The sequence below is a fragment of the Crocodylus porosus genome, unplaced genomic scaffold (genome assembly GCF_001723895.1).
Source record: "Crocodylus porosus isolate Cpor-Errol unplaced genomic scaffold, CroPor_comp1, whole genome shotgun sequence".
Taxonomy (NCBI): domain Eukaryota; kingdom Metazoa; phylum Chordata; order Crocodylia; family Crocodylidae; genus Crocodylus; species Crocodylus porosus.
This window is the reverse complement of record NW_017728918.1, coordinates 60,073,523-60,087,750: the sequence shown is the minus strand read 5'-3', so window position 1 is coordinate 60,087,750 and position 14,228 is coordinate 60,073,523. Positions and strand designations below refer to the sequence as shown.

At 40.7% G+C, this 14,228-nt stretch overlaps 1 protein-coding gene across 1 annotated transcript in view; it reads right to left on the bottom strand.

The window, feature by feature from the left end:
* SENP6 (SUMO1/sentrin specific peptidase 6) overlaps nt 1-14,228 on the bottom strand; it is a gene marked incomplete at its 5' end in the record, with an annotated part of 97,418 nt that overhangs the window by 49,399 nt on the left and 33,791 nt on the right. The window contains 2 exons of the mRNA XM_019538160.1: nt 5,958-6,103; nt 7,606-7,676. Coding sequence (XP_019393705.1) covers nt 5,958-6,103; nt 7,606-7,676 — 217 coding nt within the window. The remainder of the gene's footprint in view (nt 1-5,957; nt 6,104-7,605; nt 7,677-14,228) is intronic.

Sequence of the window (14,228 nt, the reverse complement as noted above, 5' to 3'; positions counted from 1 at the left end):
AGACAGACAGACAGACAGACAGACAGACAGACAGACAGACAGACAGACAGACAGACAGACAGACAGACAGACAGACAGACATAAAATAGGCTTAATCAGTCTGCATTGCGTCTGTCCGTAACACTCCGTAAATGCAAATAGCTTGACAACTGTAAGAGATAGAACATTTGCGTCTTCAGAGAAATGTCTTTGCTAAACCTTAGCATTTGTTCAGTGACCATGTTAGGATGATCACAACTCCCAGAACTGGAAAAAAAAGTCAGGGGCCAAGGCTGTTGTTTCTACTGAGCTCCTCCTGGGAGGATGCCAGGTGCCTGGTGTGGTGGGAATGGCAGAGGGAGGAGCCAGGTGAGGAAACGCAGGAGCCGGGCAGAGGAGCAAGGCACTGGGCGAGCAGCAGCAGCCCCATCCCAAGCCCCAAGCAGGGAAGGAGGTGACCAGGAGTGGCACAAAAGGAAGCCACAGCGTGTAGGCAGCCATTGCAAGGTGCAGAGCTCACCTGCCCTTGCCCAGCAAAAAGGCGCACAGCATGGGCAGGTCTGCCTCCAGCCTGCTGGATGAGCAAAAGTGCAGGAAGTGATTGGTATCTTCAAATGTTCAGCCTATTTTATTTAAGTTTCATAAACATTTAATTTATTTCATAAATAAGAAAAGTAAAATCTATCTATTTGTTTTCATTACTTGAAATTATTCTGTCATTCTTGACAGGCAATTTACTAGTTTTATATAAAAACTAACTACTTAACAGTATATTGTGTTAATTTGATAAGAATGAAATCTGAGCGATTCAACATCTTTACCTTGGAAACATTTTCTCTTAAAATTAGCCCTTAACAGGAATTTTGAAATCAGTAACAATTTCTCCAAGACAAGTGTCAAACATGCAATGCACTTACACTAAACCAACAATTGTAAGGGCCCTGATGCATACTACATTTAGGATGCGATTAAGGTGTTAATCATCATAAACAGTAACCTGGCCACACATTAAAGCCCATTTATGGCATGGCAATATAGGAAATACACCACTAAGATATTCCATATATAATTAGGGAGCTAACTAAATTGCTCCAGAAGTGTGCTGCACTGCCGCTCCTTTGATCGTGCTCTTTTCACCGCATACTCCCTGACCACTGACTGCCTGTAGGACGTTGGCAGCTCTGCCACTTGCTTCTGATCGGCTGGGAGGCAAAAACTGTGGTTTTAAACTATGCTGATCAGCAGAAAACAGCAGGGCTCCTGGCGTCCCCCAGCCAATCACTGGTAAGGGGGTGCACAGTGAAAAGTTCAAGATTAAACGAGCCACTGCTCAGCTCACTTCTGGCACAATTTAGGTAGATTCCTACACGTAATGAGTAACTTCTTTGTGGCTCATTTGTATCAAGCCCTAAAATAAACACGAGACATCAGGGCTGACCCATGACAGATACCAACATCCAGCTGAGCATCCAGCTGAGCACAGGGATCCAGCATGGGGCAATCCCAGGGTCCAGGACACAACCCTCCCCTACCTGATCAACAAGATCAGGCTGTGGGCAGCAGCAGTCCTGGACCCAACACCTCCACCCAATCCCCAGAAGCATAGTAGGGGGAAGGAGGGGTAGTGTCAAATCCAACATCAGGGAATGTCTTCTTGATCTCCAGCACATTGCACTCTGGACTTTTAAAGCGTGGGTATGCAACTGGAAACCCCAGCCACAAGCCTGCTTTTTTTAAGTCTCCTGGGTGTCTGTGGAAGCAGTATTTGGGAACTCACCAACCCCCAGTGGCAAGTGGTGCTTCACAGGATGGGACATGGGCAACTGGGAAATTAGGAGCTCCTACCTCCCCAGGTCCTGTACTGGAATCCATGGCACATGGGGAGCTTGAAAGGAAACACTGAGGCAGCTTTCCTGGGCTTCCTCACTTTAAATCCTGTGCCCAACAGCTCTAGCCAGGTCACAGGGAAGTGCAGGGGATCAGTGGGGTTTAAAGTCCCCAGTGGAGGAGGCCCTTCTCCACCAGAAGCTTCTGACTCCCTGTGCCCCGAAGGCTAGTCACAAGGTTGTGACAATTAGCTAACTATCATCCCAGCCCAGATAGCTCTGATCTCTGAACTAGAAGGGCTGTCCCAGCCAGTTCCCATAATCAGCCAATTGTTAGCTTATCATATTGGGCAGCCTGGGCACTGGGGACAGCCCACCCACACTGGGCAGTCTGGAGCTGGAATGACCGTCAGCTGAGACAATCAACCACATTGGAGGAAGTTTGAGCCCCCAGTGTGGTCCCAGAGGCTTATGCTAACAATCAGCTGATTATCAGCCCCATCTGGATCTGCAAGCACTCTTCTTTCAACTTGCCAGTGCAGGGGGAGCCTGGGATTGTGGTCTCCAGGCTCTCCCTGCATAGGCAAGTAGCAATGGCACAATAGGAACTGATCTCTGATCTCAACAAATCATGCCTCCTGGCATGTACGTGTGGCACAGCACAAGGCATGATTTTTGGGACTGGGGATCAGGTCCCATTGTATCATTAAATGAACATGTGTCAGGGGCCTAAGAGTTTGAACAGGAGGACTTAGTCGCTTCACAAAGTACAAATTTACGTAACACTAACAGTGAAAGGTGTTCAATGGAAACAATTTATCACAAATAAATAACAAAACTATAAACTACTGATTAGACTGTGAACACCAAAATAAACAGGAGTTAGGCTCCTAATACTTCCAAGTATCTGTACCTAACTCCAAGTCTTGCCAACACTTAAATATATACGTCTTCACTATAAAAAGGTGAGAGTAGCTCCCACTGTTCTTAATTAGCTATTTTCATTCTTAAATTTTAAAGTACATGCATAAATATTTTGCTGAACTACAACAATTTAATGAAAAGATTTGCTTAACCGTTAAAATACCCGTTAAATATTGGGTTCTCTCATGTAGCTACAGAAGGAAACAAAATTTGTACTTATTTCTATGATATTTCCTAATAGATATTTAAAATCCAAATGCCACAAAGGCTAATTTATATTTCAGAATAAGCTGAATATCTACCATAGTTCCCCTGTGGCAGGTTAGGGTGTTGTGTCAAGGTTGACAATAGTCTTATGTAGAGTTTAGATTATGGATTGTATTGGATGGTTTGGATAGGGATGTTCCTGCCTCAGGCACGAGGTTGTACTAGATGACTCTGGAGGTCCCTTCCAACCCTAGTTCTCTATGAATCTATGATTCCATGAGTGTCCTGAACAGGTAGCAGCATTGTTTAATTAAAAACTTAAAATTTTAGCTTGCAAAAATTATTTTTTCTTTTCATATTTGTCAGAACATATCATTTTAACTGTTGATAAAACTGTCAGTGACTCCTGCTGAAATTAACCTTTCTGAAGAAACACTGCCTGTAAATAAATTAGTTTTTGTTTTAGTTTTCACACGTTTTATACCCTGCATAGCACAAAGTAAATTATTTAAAGTGTTGCAAATCTCTACAATATATTGTACTGTTCCAACTTTAAGCCAATCTAGCATATAAGTCAACCCTACAGTTTCAGGTTAAATTTTAGGAAAATTAGCCTTTTCCTAAACAGAAGCCAATGACTACAGATAAAAACTTTGCACTTCTACTGTCCTTATACAGTCCCACTAGAGAATCAAATAACAAAGAACCATAAGGGCTTAATGCCCTAAAAACACTAAAAATAAAAACTGCACCAAAAAAAATTCTGGCTTGATATTTTTATTGCATACAAAGAAATTAAGGTCAAAACTGGAAGGGGCTAAATTTCAAGTTGATCCCGCATATAAAGCTTAGCACAATTTATATGAAAATTGAACAATTTTGATGGTTCTTCGGAAGGGAAAACTTAGGCTTATAATCAGAACAGTACAGTGTTGGATCTGAACTAATTTATCATATTTCTAGATCTACTTTCTGCTTACTAATCCAAATTTCCTCCAACATTTATGCTATTATCCCAAGTCCTTGACATGTTTCATCTATTGTGCCTATGTGCATGCATGCAGTTGGAGGCGGATGGCAGAGGAAAATACTTAAAACTCTTCCTCCTAAAAATATCCTACCTGCAGAAAACCTATTGGAACAAACAAATACACACAGTTCTCACCCAGCAGAGTTTATTCGATTCATTAGAAACAGAAAAACACAAGAGATTTAATATCAGATTTTATGGAAGTGCAGTGTGCAAAATCCAGTCTTTAGCCACATTTGAAAAGGAAATAAATCCCTTGCTTTTTACAGGGATCCTAGATTTGCTTCCAATACAGACACCAATTGAGAAACCAGTGATGTAAAGACTTAGTTATGATAAAATTATTGTACAGTACTTTAGAAGCTTTTCCCAAGTCCTGCTGACAGCAGAACTCTATGAAAATGAGGCACATGGACTTTACAAGCAGAGTTCCCATTTTTATATAAATTTTCTAAAATACTTTTGCTTTAACTCCTCCTGCATGCACAGTACACAATATGGTATTAAAGGCTGTATAAAACTCACATGAAACAATATGCATAGATTTGCTTGGTATTTCACAGTCTATGAGAAATGTAAACCCAAATGCACACCAAACACTTCCCAAAACCACAGTCACATAGTCCACACTAGAATGCTCATAGCACCAATACCACACACACACACACACACACACACACACACACACAGAGTGAAATTTGAATCCCACTGAAAATCAGAAGTTTAATCTTGTCTAATGAGGGCAAGATTTCACTTTTTATCTTTATCCTCATTCACACACACACACACACACACCCCCCCCCTAGCCATTTGACACTATTTTTGTAGGGATGGAAGGGATTCTCTTTAGAAGAGAACAAATTTCCCTTATTTAAGAATTAATAAATGTTTCAACTATCTTATAAAATAAAAAAAGAATAGCTTCAGATAAACAGCTTAACAACTTTAAAATAAATAATTACTAAAAATTATACCATGGAAATCCTAACATGTACATGCAAACTATGTAACATCTAATGCATTCTTTTAATTGATAAATGAAAAAATATCATAAAATGAGCCATTAAAATACATCTTTACATTATTTTATAGAAACATCAATTAAGAGGAAAAAAAAATTTCAAAACTGTCCAATTTTCCACTTTAAAGGAAAACTAGAAAGATTTCACCCCTGCCAGAAAGAGCCCGGCCCCGCCCCTACCCTCACAGCAGCAGCCCACCCTCACCCCGTGCACAGATCCATGGGGCACATGCCCCCATGGCTCCCCAGGGTCCATGCAGTGGTGGGAGCCACCCTCTGCCCCACCCCCCCAAAGGAGTTACTCACAGCTCCAGCCCCACTCCCTCCCTCACCACAGGGGCCTCGATCGCCCCTCCACCCCAAGTAGATTTAACAGCTGGATGCTTCTCTCCCAGCTGCTGGGCTGTGTGAGTGCACATGCATGCAGCATTTATCAGCAACATTATCGGCCACATCAGCCAAAAAAAGCCAAATGCAGATAATGTTAATTTTCCTTTCATCAGTGCCAACACAGTGTTGACCAGTGTATCAGTGCACCTCCAATAAATCATCCTAACCTTTACTACAGTTTTTCTTTTTTTCATAGTTTAAAAAAAAATTATGCGACAGGTCTACTTTAAGGCACAATCACAATTAATTATCAATAAAATAGTATGAATGGATACCTACATAAAGCTTATACCTAGTTTGCTGTCAAACCCTCAGGCCCCCTCTACATGTCACAGGTATTGCCCAATTAACTGGTTAACTGCACAATTACCTTGAGACCAGCTACATGTGCAAAGTACTTAACACGTATTAAAAAGCTCCAACCAGCCATAAAGTTAGACACTGAAAGATTTCTTTTATATTAAGAATATATACCCAATAAGTTGCAGTTCTAAATGTGTTTAAGCCCCAAATAGAGCAATTAAGAATAATAGTTTCTGAAGCTAAATAAAACCTCACAGAAATGTTATATCTAACCCACCTCTAAGTGGGTTAAACATTTTTTTGTAGTAGAAGAGAGAGGCAAATCAGAGTGATATGAACTGCAGGAACGTTTCTGTTGTACCTTCCTCTTAATTTCAGATTCTGATTCTGATCCAGACTCTTCTGTGCTCTCCATCAGACTTCCTAAAAATAAAAACAGAATATATATATGCATGCAGATATGTGCACACGCACACATACACACAAAACCAAAAACACACTGTCTTGCAACTGAAGAGCATGATAAATTTATAAAAGGCTATTATGAAGTAAAATTAAAGAACACTGTAAGCCACAGGCATAACAAACAATTAGGCTTTACCTATGCTGAGAAATATGTACCAAATCTGCTAAATAATAAAAATGCAAACACAAAGAATGTTAATAATTCTGGTTTAAAAAAAAATGCCTGTCACTTTCTAGATACCATTGCATGAATTGGATCTGCATTTTAAACACTACTTCCTAGCAGGCAACCTAGGTCTTTAAAATACTGAGTCAACTCCACTCCACCAAAAATCAAATCTTTAGTAGTGGAAAGTCCACTAGGGGATAAGCCCAGATTTACAGTGTGTTCAGAGGCTCTTTGTTTTAAAGCTGCTTTGCATAATGTTGTGAAAACAGTTATTTCTTTAATAAAAAAGAAGTGTTCAATTTACTCTAATAACCATTCATTAACATTTTACGTTGAATTTAAAAAAGCATTTGATGTTGGAACTTTCTTTTAAAAGTTAAATTACCTAAAATAATAAAAAAGGAAAAGCTATGTTAATATATTATTCATAAGTAACAGAAGTAGGTACTGACTTTCCCTACTTTTCTGTGATCCTTTTTAAGGTTATATTTCTATCCAGAAGAATTAATAAAGTTAAACAGCTGACCTTAGAATCTTCCCCAACCACATGTGGATTCCTATCAAGAAAACTCAATACTTCCAATGACTCATTCTCTCCAGCACATTCATCTTCCATCCAGCCATGATAAAATAGTAATTTCCCCTAGTTCTCAGGTCTTGACAAAAAATGTGTACCCACCTTTGGATATTAACATTATTATATTTTACTCATTATATATTTTCATGCTTACCATTCTCTACTGTGTCACAAATAAATGTCACCCTTGAAGTGCTATCAACCTTTGTGACCCACAAAATGGCATCAAGCAAAGGTCTTGTAATGAAGAAACTAGAATATGAATGAGATCAGGAATCTAATCTTAAATTTCCTTACAGATTTTCTATGTGAATTTTGACAAATCACTCAACTGTTTTCAGATTTCTGACCTGTGAAGTGAAAACGGATGCTTTACAACTGTACATGAGTGGTATGACATTATTAGTTTCAGTTCTGTGACGATAATCACCTATAAATTGTAAAGATATTAATGTGATTCAAGTGGCTTATGTATAAATGCATTCACATTTTGACATACCACATGTACCTATGAAAGTATCATTTCAAAACACTTCAAGTATCTTTTCTTATGTCACTTCAACTCACCTTTTAGAAATTATGATCCATACTGAAAATCACTATAAGCATACCATGCATTGTGTGTGAGCACACTCCTGCTTCCCCGAAGCAAACCACAGTAGCAAGACAAAAACACTGAAACAGTTTTCTGGTTTAAACTAAATGAAATCTTACCCATTGGTCGAGACTGAGGTGATCTTATGCGGTCAGTTTCTATTTTTTGAAGCTGAGGAGGGTATTCTTTTCTGGAAAAGATATTTAATATAGTCGTATTCTTGACAGAATTTGTAAGTGAATTTTGACATTTATATTTTAGGTTTTTTGGTAATATATAACTATTTTAGAAAAGTCTGCACATAAAGTCAATAGCTTTTCTTGTTATATATCACACATACATTAAAATATTTTTTCAATCTTTAATAGTCTAAGCAGGTTCAAATGAATAACCCACAGGCAGCTGTCAGCATGCTAAATGCAGCTATTATAAAGGTCATCCAAATGTTTCCAATTTAAATCCATTTTCCTGTTGCTAACAACTTAAGCATCTTTCCCTTTAAGGATAAAATCTTCCAGACCTGTCTTGGAAGTCCTCCTTTTTCCTTCCTCACAAAAAAAAAGTTTACAACTGGACTTATTTTTGATAACAGATGCAGTGGCCAAAATGTTTTCCCAATTAGAAAGATATTCTACTACTTCTCTGAAGCAATTTGATGCCAAATATGGCACAATAACAATTCCTGTTTTCTTGTTAAAAATATTTTGATTTGGAGCTAACAAAAACTATACTTGGTCTGTATTTAAAATTATATATGCATTTTAAATACAGACCAATTAACTCATATATATGACGTGTATGCACCTCAGACATAAATTTAACAATTCTTCAGTCTCCTGAAGGCCTGTAGATGACATACGAAACTTCCCATTTTGGTACCAAGTAAAAACCTGACTGATGCTTACTTTCCATTAATTTCTAATTAGTTATAAGGCATGGATAGCTGACACTTCTGATAGGTTCTGTTCACTGCAATTTTCTGAACCTGAACTTTGGTCTAAAAACTCTCGGTCCCATGAAAAAGTAAATATTAGTGGGTGCATCTACAGATGTTGCAGTGCAGTAGCAATGAGGTACTGTGCCATAGCTTGTTGCTACCATGTAGTAGTACTGCCAGGCACTAACCATGATGTGATGCTACTGTGTAGCAGCTTATTGCTACCATGCAGTAGCATCGAAAAACGCCCCCATGTGGTATGGTACTGCACAGCAATGCTAGCAACTGTCCAGTCCACCGCTCGTGTAGATGCAGCCACAATATGCTATTCTAACTTCAACATTTCTCGACTTTAGACTATACCAGCAATTCACATCATTCACGTTTTGTGTAGTTTATATGTAGACTTGGGATGAGATGAATTCTTCTCTTTTGGTGCAATCTCTCTCAAGGCATTAAATTATTACGCCCCTTGAATTTTTATGTCGTCTTCAAAAAGTACTTGAAATTGGTTTGTGACTGACATTTGTCAGGGCTTCAAATATTTTATTGTTGTATGGCAGCGGTTCTCAACCTTTTTAGACTCAAGACACCCCTCCATAACTTTTCTGAATTTGGTAGCACCCTGGTTAAGAACCACTATGGTAAAGTCTTTGTTTACCTACTTTATCTCTAAGCTACTGTGCATCGTGGCCAGACAGAACCAACTACATGCGTCTGCTACCAGGAGACGTATGCGGAGCCAGACCAAGAAGCTGCAGCAGCAGCACCAAGTTCTTCTGCCTGCAGTTCTGATTCAGCTCTGAATGCCACACCTGGGAACAGGGCTGTGTAGGCTGATCTATCTGCTCACACAGACAGCATCTCAGCATCCTTGAGAGGGTCTCACAGCACCCCAGCTGGAAGCTACTACTATGTTATCTTTAAAGCAACAATATTTATCTACCCTTTCAACATAATCTAGTCCTTCCAAACATACCAAACCACTATACCAATCAATCAATCTCGCTTTATAGTTTTTGAGGGTGGCAGGAATACGAAGAAGGAAAAAGTTGGGAGCAATTAAGGTATATGATTTATGAAAGGAGCAGGAGCATTGCAGAATTATGATTTAATTTGTTTTCATGTCAGGTAATGTTTCTATAAGTGACAAGATGAAAAGTAAGACACTCATAAGAAATGTAAAATATGCAGTGTATAATTCTTACCAACAAAAGCCACAAGGTCAAAATAAGATTTACCACACATCAGAACTTTAAAAGGCAAAAGTGCCTGTAAAGGGTTACAGTCATATTACTTAGCATCTCATTTGACATCTCATTATCTCTAATATTAGTAGTAATAAGTGCTATAGTATATACAATACAGCATATAAGATCAGACACAGCACAAAGTCGTTTTGCTGTATGTGTACATACATATGCAAATAAACCCCAACAAATCTTTTTATAGTTTTATTTCTTTTTTAACATTCTTAAGCAGCTGAAAATGCAAAGTAAATATTGCGAATGAAAGAGCCAATTACCATAACCTGTTTAAACTGCTGATGCTATATTTGATTTTTTTTTTTTATGGCAAGAAACTGGAGTTTGATATCATATTTTGCTAAATAATGATTTAAAACAAGTTGAACAAAAAAATACTAAACATGAAAAGTATATTACAGGTTCCTCAACTTAGTGCCTGGCACTATGCCAACACAAGACATTACTATACTTTTCAAATGCCAAGTTCAAACCCTTTTCAAATCCCAAGTTACCTAAACATTTTGAGTTATTTTTGTATTTCATTTCACCTTCTGGAACTGGAAACAGTAACTGAGTTATCACATAGCAATAAACCAAAGTAAATAAGCTGTAAAGCAATCAATTCTAAAGGCAGCTAAAACCAAAAATATAAAAGAAACCCCAACACTGCTAATTAGGCAGAAGCACCAGCTAGGTTGCTGACTGCCCTCTCGTACTGCAGAAAAAGAGGCAGTTTCAGCACCTTCCTTGTCTGTTTATATGACGTCAATTGACTTGTGAGGAAATAAATTAGATCAGTCACCTTAATCTTCCAGAAAATCCTAAAGCCAACCCTGTATATCCAACCCTTACTGAGTGCATACATGTGACAAGTAGAGGGAAAGGCAAAAGAGCAAAAACAACACTGAACAGAGATAGCAGCAAGCAAAAAGGGACATATTTATATCATATTAGAACAAAGAAGAATGCATTTCCCACGTTTCTAACATCCATCAAAAATAACACATCAGAGAACAGGTATTCTGAAGGTGTTCTGTTACCTTGTCTAGATTCAGTTTCAACTTCGACTTTATTCAGAAATTTAAAAACAGAGACTTTTTGAATAAACAAAAGTTACAAAGTATATCATAAAAAGGCTTATCTGACACATACATACATTCTCTCTCTCTCAATCATATAATAAACAAGGACTGGAAAGTCCAAAACTAAAGGAGAAACAGAAGCTGTGACTTTATGCTGGGCTCCATTATGCATAAATATAAGGTTGCTAGTATAATGAAACAGGGTTTTTCTTTGATTATACTAACAGCTGTATACTTATGCATAGCGGAGCTCAGCATAAAGTCACAGCTTCCATTTCTACATAAGTTGTGGGCTTTCTAGTCCCTGTTTATCATATGATTTAGTCAGTGTTATTAACATGATAGTATCTCTCAATCTCTTCTGGCTGATCTACTCAGCTAAAGACAGTTGGGGCAGGGTCAGACCTCAACCTGAGTCCATGATCTAAAATACAGATCAATACAGTTTTTATACACAAAATAATACTTAACTAGTTAACTAGCAATTTGGTGCTTCAAGGGTTCACACATCCCTCATTGCCATGGCTTTCCACCAAAGACAAAGTAGTGTTTCCACAGCCATTTATTTCTTTAGCTAAATCAGTTCCTGCCTTTTTCCATTACCTGTACGCCAACAATTCTACATAGAAAGCATCCGTTCATTCATTAGTATGATGGTGGTAATGCTCTATTTCAAGCTGTTTCTAGCCTTCTATTTCTAATTAGTCTTTCCCGAAGAAAAGGAGGTTTTAAAATGACTGCTTTTGTGTAAAATTTGAGACCTTCAGAAATAAACCCTGTGTTCAGACTAGAATTGTCACTGGCTGGCTAATTTAATGAGTTAAAATGGCAATAATGCAGAATAATGGCACAAATTCAACCCTACAATATCTTAAAGCTTTTTAATGCGAGTTGTTAACCCAACTCAGAATTAGAACTGTTTAGTCTTCACTGATGTTTTAACTGACTTTTTTTTTTTTTTTTTTTTGCAGTCCACTCTCAGGAAAACGGTATCTTGGGAATAACAGCAGCTGTTGCATCTATCCAAAAAGCATGGCAGCTTTTGGTTTTGCTTTCAAATAAACCTTTAAGAACTTAAAATGTTTGCCATTCAGGAAATGGTGATTTGAAAAAATGGGGCATCAAGGACAGGTTAAACATAGGTATTAGCAAAAGCAAGTCTGCACCTTGTGAAGCAAGTACTGAGAGACTGAGGCTAGGGAAAGAAGTTACACAAACTGGTTTAACTGATTAGACACTGGTTTAAACTTGTAACAGAATATAAATTTAGTTCACATAAACCAGTTTCAAAATGGCTAAAACTAATTTAAGATGAACCTGGTTGAATGTAGTATCAGACTTAACTGATCTGGGTCAAACTGACTGATGCAACTTCTGTCCCAGACCCTTTCCTGGTTTAAATTAAACCAGAGTCCTCCAGCATACCAGCATGCTCTCTGGGCTGGGCTATGCTCTCTGCTTTAGAGAGCAAGGCTGGCCCCACCCCTCTGCTCTCTAGTTTGAGCAGGGGTGGGGACATGGTGAGACACTGGCCAGCATGGCCCTATTAAGGCAAAGTGGGAAAGGAAGGAGTTAATTCTTCCCTCCTTTCCCCCTGCACTGTAGTCAGGCACCTGTCTGCTGGGAAGTGGCAAAGGGGGCGGCCAGGACTGGCAGACCCTGGCAGTGGGGCTAAAGGGACAGAGGGAGGAATTAGCCCTTTTTCTACCCTCTGCACCTTAACAGGGCCATGCCAGGATGGTGTCTGGCCACATCCCACCACTGGAACAGCAAGGGGAGGGACAGCAGCCTCTTGCCAGAGTGCCCAGGATGGGTTTTATTCCCTCCTCCCTTCCCTGTTCCACCAGCAGGGACTGCAGTCGTTCTGACACAGCCCCGTTAAGGCTAAGGCGGCAGGGAGGGAGTTAAATTCCCCCTCCCCTCCCACAGGGGGTGGGGGACACTGTAGCTGGGGCAGAGCAGCCCCCCCCCCCCACAGAGTGTGGGGGCTTCTGTCCAGGTCTGCCCAGCTCCAGAAGGGTCCTCTTCCCCCGCTCCTCCCTCCCCTGCCTACTAGGCAGGGAGGGGAGTTCTGTTCAGTTAGGGGGAGCTCTTCCCCCCCTCCTCCTTTCCCTCCCTTGCCCCTTGCCATGAGTGGGGGAAGGGGAGCTCTATGCAGTGCTGCCCAGCCTGGGCACAGGAAGTGGCCATCACTCAGCCACAGCCACCAGAGATGGCCCCCATGGCCCAGGCTGGCCCCACTGAGCCCCAGCCAAGGCAGCCGCACAGTGGGGCTGAGCCAAGAAGCCAGCCCCAAGGCTTCGCAGGGGCTCATGGGTCCACACTGATCCTCGGCAGCTTTAGCTCAGTGACAGCTGTTCCCTGCACCCAGGCTGGGCTGTATTTCCAGAACGAAAAGGGAACATTCTAGCCACTTGCAAACTGGTTCAATCTTTGCAGGTTAGATTAACCTGCAAAGAGTGAATCAATTCAAGCTCCAGCTTTTGGAATGTCTGTCCCTAGCCTGAGTGATCTAATAAATTTAATAACTCTAACAATTAGACATGGTACAACAACTGCAAATATTCCTATAGAACATAAAACTTCTTTGTCTGTTAGGTCCCCTAAAATAATTCTCAAAGGTACATATTTTCCTAGAAAAAATCCTTAGGTTCTAGACACTGAATTCATTTGAAATTTTCCATCCTTTTTTTTTTTTTTTTTCCCCAGTTTCAGGACCTCAGAAAGGGAAGAGGATGAACAATCAAAAGATCACCCCTCTCCCTAGAACACTTAGGCTGAGAATCTGGACTGTGGACTCCAGGTTTATCCACATGAGCAATGAGCTAAAAGCAATAAGCTCGAGGGCAGTTTGTGCCAGAGAAAACAGCTCCCAGACATATTTACACATGTGCCTGGGACTGAGGTAGTTAGAGCCAGGGTTACAGCCCAGTTAGAACCCTGGGCTGGTATGAGTTCATCCCTGGGCTCAGGAGTTCATCCCTGGGCTCTGGGTGGCAAAGGAGGGGGCTGGCTGGGGCACAAGTGTGCCATAACTGCAGAGCCATGTGGCTGAACTCCTGAGCCTGCTGCCAGACCAGGGCTGCTCCATCCCAGCTCTGAATGCTGCAGCCCTGGGCTGGCAGCAGTTCAGGGTGGTCGAGTGTTTAGCACACATGGCTCACAGTTTCAGCACTCTCATACCCCAGCCAGTCTCTCTGCCACCCTCCACTACCACCCACAGCCCGAGCCTAGTGTCAGCCTGGGACTGGAGCAGTTAGAGCTGGTGTGGAGCAGTTCCAGACTGGCAGGAGGCATGCGGTCAGCCCTGGGCTCTGGGTGGCAGCGGAGGGGCTAGGTGGGCCATGAGGGTCAGGCTCCAGCTCTGCAGGCTCTTTCCCCTGGCTGGCTGGGTTGACCAGGTGCAATCTGGGACCATGACCCCAGGGAGATGGGAGTTCAAGAAGAGTGGTTGTTTCTCAAGGAAGCGATCCTCA